Source organism: Echiichthys vipera (genome assembly GCF_963691815.1).
Source record: "Echiichthys vipera genome assembly, chromosome: 6".
Lineage (NCBI taxonomy): Eukaryota > Metazoa > Chordata > Actinopteri > Perciformes > Trachinidae > Echiichthys > Echiichthys vipera.
Window position 1 is genome coordinate 15,186,510 of NC_139831.1, and position 10,813 is coordinate 15,197,322.

The window sequence follows — 10,813 nt, forward strand, 5'->3', positions numbered from 1 at the left end:
AAGAGTTTATTGTTTCTTATTGATGCTTCGTGTATGTTTGCACTCTGCTGCTGTAATATGGAAATGTCCCCTTTGTGGGACTAATAAAGGAATCTTATCTTATCTTATCTTATCTTATCTTATCTTATCTAGCGCCTTCTCTGCAAAAAGATAAAAGATAATAGAGTGCGTGCACCCGTGCGTGTGCGCCCAATCAAAGGCTCGTGTAGCTGTCCGCCGCTCAGGTGCTGAAGGCACACTGCCGTCACTCCGCAAACTAACACACACAGGACCAACTCTGAGCAGTGCTCTCTTTTAAAAAACTTAATTTTTTCGTTTTTTTAGTAGGAAATGTTTCGCCCTCGAAACCAACTACACTTTATTTACCAACCAACGTTTAGAAGTTAAGTGGACACACTTTTTTAGAGTCAGTGTGTGATGGACGCACGCTTTGGACAGGTGCCGCTCAGCCTTACGCAGAGTAAGTAGCGATGTTTCTTATAAGGGTTAAATTAAAGTTAAGGTGGCACCTGTAGCCTATAGAGTAAGTTTTACACCCACTCCATATTTAACAGCAGTTTCACCACCAGTACGTTTGAATGCTGGTATGTAACCATGTTTCATGTGTGTGTTTCATTGTTTCGCTCCGGTGCTCAGGGCACGGCGGCGTGAACCAGCTCGGCGGTGTCTTCATTAACGGGCGCCCCTTACCGCACCTGGTGAGACAGCGCATCGTGGAGCTCGCGCAACGGGGCGTGCGTCCCTGTGACATCTCCCGCCGCATGCGCGTCAGTCACGGCTGTGTCAGCAAAATACTGTCCAGGTAAAAGGGACTCCGTCTGGTCATTTATTTAGTTTGTTTATAGACATTGTTATATGTAGTGAAGCACATTTTGCATGGTTTGCACACATTTAACAATGTTGTTGTCTGTAAAAGCTTAATGTTAACCTTTAAAACATGCATACGTATTTATTTCATGTGGCCAAATCCTGCTGCGTCTGTATATTAGATCCAATTTTATTTGATATAGCGTATGTGCTCATCCCATGATGATGCCTTATTCAGAAATTAATATATTCTAAATATAAATTGACTTCAAGACCATGTGGTTTTCTTGCTTTTCGAATCTACAGTGGTGATCTGTGTCGTTTCTCACTTTTTTCCAACTTACATGAATCATAACAGCATCAATATTTGTTTACTTTCTACTCAGATCAAATGTTAACCCTGCTGGCAGATATTCTATGTATACTGTGTGTATTCAGGTACAATGAGACAGGGAGCATCAGACCAGGAGTGATCGGAGGCTCTAAGCCAAAAGTGGCCACTCCCAGAGTTGTGCAAATGATCCTGCATCTGAAACACACTTACCCCACCATGTTCGCCTGGGAGATCCGGGACAGGCTGCTGCTGGAGCGAGTGTGCGACCACAGCAGCGTGCCCAGCATCAGCTCCATCAACAGGTAAGGATGACCTTGTGTTTATTTTACACAGGTCATTAAAAAACATTGTTGAATGAGTTCCTTCTGTCTTTACAGGATCATCAGAAACAAAGTCCAGTCCGAGTCTTGTGAAGTCGGTATGGTTTTTTCCTGTCCCTTCTTCTCTCTCTTGACCTATGTGTGTGTCTCTAATGTCTCCTGATGTTGACCTCTGACCCTGCAGTGTCATCAGCAACATCTGTTGCCCCGGGAACAGCCTATTCCTCTGAGTCCACCTATTCCATTAGTGGGATTCTGGGAGTCAGGAAATGCAGCAGCAAACAAAAGGAAGGTAAAATAGTCTGAGTGTGATCAGCGTATCTGTGTGTGTGTTTGACTGCACACGACATCTACCGTGTATACATGGATGTATTTGCAGAGCAGAGATTACAGCGGTACCAGACCGATGAGTAAAGCCGGTGGTCCTGTGTTAATAATACTCTGTCTGAAACAACCTCCGCAGCAGGAGACCCACCTCGCCGCCCCAGGCTTCTGTCCTCTCAACCAGCACGGCTCTTTGCTCCCCCTAGCCTCCCCCTCACCTCAGCTTCTCATTACAGGCTCGCTTACACCTCCACTCCTCCATCACTGCAAGCATTAGAATAGGAGATTGCATAAATAAATATGCACTAACAGCTGGGGAAACATGGATTTTGTCATTCTACTAATTAGAACAAGTGACGATTGCAGTACAGGGATGGAGGTAGGAAGAGATGTAAAAGTCAACCTGGACAGAAGCTGTTTTGTTTTTCCAGGAGGGGATGTCTCCTGCAGCTTTTACCACAACAACCAGCCATGTTCCTGTAATGACGTCTGGGGAAGGTCCGAACCCTGCCTGACCTCTATCTCCAGCCTGACTTTTTACCCTGGCCTGCCGGCTAATCCTAATCCTTCTTAGGTCAGTCTGCATCCAAATATGATAACTTAAGTCTGATATGAGTTCAGATTTAATGCGTTACTCTCATCTCTCTTCTTGTTTAGGGCCTCTATGTCGTTGCAGCCAACCGGGGCTGCAAAAGAAGAGACAATATCATCCCTTTAATGCCAAAACAAGACAATTTCACAACTGGATCAACTGAAATTGTAATTATAACGACATGACTGAAATCAAGAAGGAAACATAAATCACAATTCCAAACATGTAGAAATAAAATTGAAATGACATACCTCACCTGTCGTGTTTCATTTACATAATTTGGTTTCAAAGAACACGCTGTTCTTTCAGAGGTGTTAACAGAGCTTCATCAGTCAGACGTATTATCCCTCGTCCCTGTCACCCCTGTGGCCATTTTCTCCTCATTTAGTGGTTGAAGGGGAGCATCATTAGGGGCCCCGTGATGGAAAACAGCGAGTGTTTTCTCTCCTTAGTGTGCGTCTCCCTGGCCTCCCCTCCAGCATGAGGGATTAAAGGAGGAGATGGGAGATGCCGGAGGGAACGGCGGGGTCAAAGAACACCGTTGAGAAGGAAATCTGTGGGCAGCAGTGGTCATCCGTCTATAGGAAGCATGTTGAGAACAGACATATGTGGCAAATGTTTTTACTGTGTATATCTTCATACAGATATTTGCATTTGAATGCTCTGTTATAGATGTTCAAACTTCTGCAATTAGACAAAATTGTTTGTAATACAAAGGTATATACACTTCACACAAAAGTCAAATCAATTTGACCTGAAGCCCAAATTTAACTTTTTTTCTCAAGGGGTTTTAAAGTCTTTACAACACCCTAAATTGAGTAGAGACAAGATTTTGAATGAATTACTGTTACTTGTAACAGAGTATGTCTACACTGTGGCATTGCTACGTTAAAAATATTCTATCTCGGTACTTCTTCCACCACTCAGGGGCAGTAGTTGTCAGTGCTTTACTTTGTTAATAGCAACAATATCAGTAAATTTGCACAGAGTAGTCACTTTAAAGCTGCAACTTGTTAAGAGAATAAAAATATACCCTGATTCACTTTTAAAAACAACAAAACTGAACTGTGCTCAGCCTCCAGCGGTCTCTCAGTAATGAGCTGTTTTTAGGCATTAGTTGTGTGCAGCCAGTTCTCCAGAGGATATTATGAGAAACGCCGCCGTGGTTGCTAGGAGAACAGTGACACAAGTGCAAAGCCAGTCAGACCAAAAGGGGTTATTTTTGGGTCCACACAAAACAAAGAGGGGCCTACTAAAGACCTCAGGCTGTGCTGTGTGATATAACATGAACCAGGCGTGTCGATGCATAGGAGGTCAACTTAAAAGTTATTTAATAAACCAGAGTATCCCTTTCATTTTATTTTACGTTCCTTTAAAGGTGACAATAAGAATGTTCTTTATTCTTTATTTGGATCCCTATTAACTTCCACAAAGTGGTCGCTAGTCTTCCTAGGGTCCGCACAGGAAGCGGCAGCAATTAAAACAACCAATAATAAAATCAGACTATATCATTAAAACAAAAGCAGACAAGAAACAAAAGCATAAACAAGGAAGCTATATTCACGAAACAAACAACAACAAAACAGCAAGTTCAGCCTCATAAATAACAGCAAATAAGTGAAAAACACATCACAGTAAACAAACAATAATAACTAATAGTAATCAACAAGCACAATTACTGTAGATCTAAAAGGGATTCATTAATTTATGTTTAAGTAACGTTTTAAAAGAGGGTCTGCTTTTTGTGTGTCTAATGCTGACAGGGAGCTTATTCCACACAGAAGATGCCCTATAAACAATAGTTCTCATCTTTAAATTTGTATAATAACCTGTCCCTATTACATAGAGGCACATTTAAATTCTGTTTCTACTCACAACATCTAAAAGTCACATGTAAAAGCATGTCGTGAACTGTTTTCACAGAGAACTATTTTGTAAAATACTTAAAATCGGCTAACAGATCAATATGTTACAGTTAAACATTAAAAACTTTGGCCACAAAGGAATCAGGTTGAAAAAACCTCAATGTTTTCCCTCCTGTTTTACCTTAGACTACCATTGCAAGACAAAGAAGACATAGGCCTACTGTATGTGCTTATGTTTAATACTTATTTGTAGATTTTAAGTGTTTTATTCTTATTGGAAGGTAAATAAATGTTTTTAATTATCCCCTAAACATCTAACAAAGGCATTATGTGGATCACTGAGTTGACCAGTTGGGAGGCACAGCTCTGCCAGCCTCCAGTTAGCGTCGCTGTCACACACCCTGCTGGCACACAGAGGATAAACCGTTCAGCCTGCTGTCTCGATGACCTGCGGGGCTCTGGTGATGACGATGTTTGTCCATTACTCAGCAGCTGTGATGAGATCAGAGACTACCGCTATCTGGCTCACGTCATTAGCATCTGCAAGACGTATGAGCAGGCAGCAGAGGGCGGTTTATTCTCACAAGAAAGATGATGTAAAAGACCTTCTACTGCTGTGTGTGTGTGTGTGTGTGTGTGTGTGTGTGTGTGTGTGTGTGTGTGTGTGTGTGTGTGTGTGTGTGTGTGTGTGTGTGTGTGTGTGTGTGTGTGTGTGTCAGTTATAAAGCCTTTACAAAGTAAGCTGTGATGAATATTGACAAATTCTCACTTTCTCTGAATGTATTGTCACCATGGAAATAATTAAACTGGCTTGCACACCATGATTGAGTTTTAACTTGGGATGTGTGTGTGTGTGTGTGTGTGTGTGTGTGTGTGTGTGTGTGTGTGTGTGTGTGTGTGTGTGTGTGTGTGTGTGTGTGTGTGTGTGTGTGTGTGTGTGTGTGTGTGTGTGTGTGCGTGTGTGTGTGTGTGTGTGTGTTTGTGTGTGTGTGTGTGCGTCTGTGCGTCTGTGCGTGCGTGCATGCTTCATTGCCTCTGAGGCTGTGGTCTAAAACTGTCTTTCTTAGTTACGCCTAGGTTCAAAGTCCAAAAGTGGACTTTTATTTGGGATTTTCTATTCAAACTACTTCCTCCTTCATAAATCACCACATAGTTTCCTCATTCTCAGAGTCAGAAGAGCACTAAGACTGAAGGAAAAGGTGGAGAAGAGCTCATTAGTGCAGGTTTATAGACCAATAAACATCTCACATATACTAAAGAGCCATCGTGAATCCATCACTTCTTTGAGAGATTCACAAGGAAGCAACTAGACACAAATCTTTCTCAGGACCCAACTGAATTGCTTATTCAAGACTAATGACAAACAGGGGTGAAGTGAGTAAAAGCTGAACCAAACCAGGCCTGAAGAAGCACACTGATTTTGCTGAATGATGTCCGTGCCAGCAAGAGTTGTCCATAAGAGGAGGACCACTATCACAGCTCTGCCGCTCTACTACTCTGGACACCTGCTGAAAAAACTCACCAAAGAGAAGGTGAGGATGAAGGTGGAAAGAAAAGTATAATAATAGAGGACTAAATGGGTGATAAATGGTGATGTTTGACATTTCAATATAAGGTATTATGACTGCATTGAATTCTGTTTGAGTTGCGAATGTTGTGACAGGAGCAGACACCCAAAATGACTGCTTTTGATTTCCAGGATTTCAAGAAGTACTACGGAGAGCTCCGTGGAGCCACACTCTTTCTGTACAAGGATGACACCCAGGATACAGTAAGCAAACACAAGTTTTACAAGTAACTGCAGCATTGTGATTTACATACAATACATACAATAATAAATCAATAAACTGTGAATTTAACAATTGTTTCTCAGAGAATAAATGTACAGTGTTAAAGGCACCATATTATGCTCATTTTCAGGTTCATACGTGTTTGGGTTTTTTTACTAGAACGTGTTTTTACGCTTTTAATGTTCAAAAAACACATTATTTTTCTCAAACTGTCTGTATGAATATATGACTCTTTACATATAAGCGCATCTGCTCTCTCAGCATCTCTACACCGTCATTGCAACCGAGGAATGACTGTAAAGGCGCTGTAGCAGCACTTTCTAACTATATATAGTATAGTTGTAAAATCACAACCGTACAGAGGTCCTGACGGCTGGTTTAAAGTTTCTGAATACAGGCTGTGTGCACGTCTCTGTGGATTGAGTGTCTTGATTCTTTCACAGTATTTATTTATTTATCTACCTGCTTTATAATAAAAAAGTGGAATTTCACTTTTTAACATAGGACCTTTAAGCCCCATAAACTGTGTCAACGCTGTTGAAGGGCTATAAGAAAGTGACACAGAAGCCACGGTGAAGAACAGGGACACAGTCTAATCATCATATCCTAAGTCACTCCTATTTCAGATCAATTCATACATGTTTTGGTGATCAAGCATGTGTCTGATAACAAATGGTAATCCTTGTTTGTTTACTTTGCCAGTACACAGAGAAGCTTGACCTGGAGCAGCTGAAGTCCATGGAGTTGGATTCTCTGCATCAGAGGAAGGCACCAACCGTCTTCACTCTCACCCTGCACACAGAGGAGGTGCAGCTAAAGGTGTGATTTTTCTCTCTTTCAGGGTGGAGTCAGCCTCAGGTCCACACAATTAAAAAAACAACTTTCATTTACTTTAATTAGAATATGTTCTGTTTGTGTGACTGTACAGATGGAAAACTCTGACACAGGAGAGGAGTGGAGGGGTTACATCCTGACTGTGGTTAATGTAAGCAAACACATATTAACTTACTTTGATGGGTTGATGTGGCAGCGTGTAGTGCTGCTGAAGGTACAGACTATTGCTGAATGCCGAGGACAAGTATTTAACTCTTGTAATTCATTAACTTGTATTTCTCTGTGTTTTTGTACAGTCTTTTGAGAAAAGAATGAATTTCTGTGTGTTGTACTTACCTACCCATTAATACCTGTTTGACACACAAAGCCAAGCTGAAAAAATAAAGGGGACACAAGTATTCCCTGGTTAATAATTAGGCTCATAATGCTTTAAGGGACAAACTCCCCCTTATGACTCATATAGTGAAAATGATATTGACAGTAAGGATACAAACAAGGAAGCAAACTAAAGGTAAAGGTCCAGATAATCTAGCAGAGAAAACTTTATTGTCCCTGAGGGGAAATATGTCTTTGGGTCAACAGTTTCACATCTATTACGTGTGAGACAGAAAACCTGCGTCAGCAAACATTTGGGAGAGGTTGGATGTGCGCAGTTTTCTGTCTAGTATTTGATTCCTTAAATGTTGCACCTGGGCTCAAATTGGATGCTGACAACAAAGTATTTTTTGTTGCAGCATTACTGGGTAAACACAGTATTGTTATACTAAAGAAGTACATAACCGAATCCCTGTGAGTAAAGAGATCTTAAGGGTTGGAGTTTAATGCAAGCACAGTTAGATTTCAAAATAAAGTTAGTTGTTAAAAACTTTACCATTTTTCATTCTTCCTCATTTTGTCATGGTTTTGGTACATTCAAGTCATACCTGTATTTTCTAACCCGTTACACGGTGAGTCAAATTGATGATATCTGACTACATGTAAAACAGTGCTGACAAGCTTTGTTTTCCCGCAGAAAGAGATTCCCAGTAAGCTGCAGCTGCTGCCTGGCCAGATGTTGCTGCTGCGGGAGGCTCTGGATCAGGAGAGGAGAAGAAATCCCCCCACGCAACGTCCACCCCTCCCACCACGACCATCCTTCCTCCTCTCAGCCTCAGCCTCAGCCTCAGCCTCATCATCAGCCCCAGCCTCAGCCTCAGCCTCAGCCCCAGCCTCAGCCCCAGCCTCAGCCTCAGCCTCAGCCTCAGCCTCAGCCTCAGCCCCCCCTCCACAAGACAAGCCTGACCACAGCAAGCCTGAGATTCCTGAGTAAGTTATAGAGCCTGCATCCAGAAACAAATACAGACTGTATGTTTAACGCAACATAAAAAAAACCTAATTATTTTATCACTAGACAGTTTATCCCTTCCTGATATCCTAAACCGATGAACGTGCTTACGTCTCGTGCCCTCTGAAACAACACACATGCACCTTTATTACCTTCACTGGCAATGAGGAAATGTTTATTACCTTTCTTTGATTCCTGCAGATGTTTCTTCAATGTGAGTCGGCAGGAGGCTGAGCAAATGTTGCAGAAAAACCCAGAGTATGGAAGCATTATCCTTCGCCCATCTACCCTGGCCAACAATTACGCCCTGACCCTCAGACGGCTGACGCCCAGGTCTGTCTTAAATGTACCACTACAGAATAATGTAGTCTGCATTTAGGTTACTCTTTTCGGTTGTCACAAAATCAGAGATAAATATCTTTTTTTTTTCTTTCCTTGAACATAGAAAGCTTTTTGCAGCTATTTTTTCATCTCATGAATATGAATATGGTTTTATAGTTTTTATATCCAATGCTGCTTTATTACTTATATTATGCTGGTGTGAGTCACCTGACACATGCACAGGAAGAATGAACGATCATTTTTAAATTCGCACAGCAGTAAATATGAACTTTGTTTTTTTTTTCAACCCAAATGTAACAAGGGTTTCTATAGAATCAACAGTGTGTTATAAACAAAGTCCCTCATTAGCATATTAATCATTTTCATGTCAGTGTAATGTAATTAAGCTATCTTAAGATAAGATAAACCTTTATTGATCCCCAGAGGGGGAATTCAGCTGTTACAGCAGCGCAAAGGCAGCAACAGTGGTGGGAAAAAAATGAAATTAAATTAAATAATGAATAATAAGAGGTAAATAAAAAACTAAATTTCTTTATCTAAAAGAAGAAGAAAAATATTAGATTATTAGCAACCGTCACAAGGTCAACAGTGTGCACCAGAATGATATGATTAATTAAATAATGGCAGTTAGTAATTGCCTGTATTAATATAGAGATGTAGTGAACATGTAATATATAGAATATGATGCAAAACAACATCAGAACATTTTAACATGCTGCTACGGCTGATAAAGGGATGAACACATGGATAGGTGGTTGTTGTTGTTGTTTTTTGCTAATGCCCGTATGTTTACATTTCATATAAAGCATAGAAAAATCAACACGTTGTTTATCAAAGGCACTCAGTAGTAAGCACATAATCCTCTTGCTTGTGTTTCAGTGGGCACGTCATGAAGAACTATAGAGTGACCTCCACAAACTCCGGGTTCGTCATTGAACTGGACACAGCAGTAAGTCCCACAGCTCTTTAAAATGATCTTTCTTCTTCTTCTCGCCCTTTGCTCGTCTTCAAGTGTGTCCTCTTCTCTGCTCTGTAGATTACCGTCTCCTCCTTGAATGATGTGCTTAAATACTTCCTTGAAAAGACAGAGTACCGTCTCCAGCCCTACATGGCATCTCAGCCCTACGACACTCGCATTGGTGAGAAGAACAGTCACACAGCTGTCACAAACTGTCTCAGCGGCGAGACTCCTAACAACCTTTATGTGTGTGTTCAACAGATGTGTCGCCTGCTCCAAAGTGCGTCAGCATCACCTCACCTACATCAAAAACTATACCCAGGGCACAAGTGGCACCTATGCTGCATTCACAGACCAAAGTAGAGTTTGTGCCGCCTCCAGCCAAACCAGAGGAGGGTGAATATGTGATTCCTGATGATCACAACCTCAAGTTGGGTGAGGATGGGTGAATATTTGTTTTGACATCAGAGCTGTCAGAGTGCAACTATGAGAGAGTAAAGTCTGAATGAGTAACATTTGTATGTTTCTGTCCAAACTAGTTCAGTTGGACGGAGAGCTTCGGAAAGTTTTAAAGCTACGGAGGGAAAACACATACACTGTAACTGACGAGGAGGAAGTCACTGCATACGAGAATCAAACAGCTGGAAGATCCCACTCAGGCACAGCACAGTGGACCACTAAGAGTGCAGCAGTGTAAGAGGCGTGTACTGTTGTTGTAGCTCAGTAAGGACTAAAACTAAACTAAAAACTAAATTAAACTGAGGCAAATCAACATCAAACCAACGACCAAACTGCAACCTCAACGCAAGCTGCCAGCTTAGTCTCGGCCCCTCACTCTTGTGAAGACATTTATACTCTACCACCTGCCCAGGTAAGTATGGGGTGAGCTAAGCTGATAAAATAATTTAACATTTGATTTGGGATAAACTCTGTTTTGTTTTGTTTTTTGCAAATATTACCTAATTTTGTATCATCTGCAGTTTATCAGTTTGAACATTCAATATATTGTCGTTGTAGTGTATTCAATTGAACATAGGTTTAAAAGGATGTGCACATCATTGGATTCTGTTTTTAATTACGTTTTACACAATGTCCCAACTTCATCGGAATTGTGTTTGTAGTTATTTTGTGTCTCTGTCGTCATTTTGGGGTCTGCATGTGTCTCGTAGAGTGACATCTTGCAGGTGAAGTTCAGGGGTCTCTGGCACTATTACCTAATTTTGAATTTGATGCCTGCAAGATCAACATCATGTACAATTTATCAGTTTGAACATTATATATCTTGTCTTTGTAGTGTATTCAATTGAACATAGGTTGAGAAGG

General features: G+C 41.2%; 1 protein-coding gene across 1 annotated transcript; it reads left to right on the forward strand.

Moving 5' to 3' along the window:
- Nucleotides 1-5,672: 5,672 nt before the first annotated feature.
- On the forward strand, nt 5,673-10,187 carry LOC310947978 (signal-transducing adaptor protein 1-like; the record flags this gene model as incomplete). The annotated part of the gene is made up of 10 exons (XM_083914968.1): nt 5,673-5,774; nt 5,942-6,013; nt 6,735-6,851; nt 6,961-7,017; nt 7,879-8,171; nt 8,392-8,523; nt 9,412-9,481; nt 9,569-9,671; nt 9,752-9,925; nt 10,030-10,187. 10 exons carry the CDS (start codon nt 5,673-5,675, stop codon nt 10,185-10,187), a joined length of 1,278 nt encoding a protein of 425 aa, XP_083771094.1.
- Nucleotides 10,188-10,813: the final 626 nt, after the last annotated feature.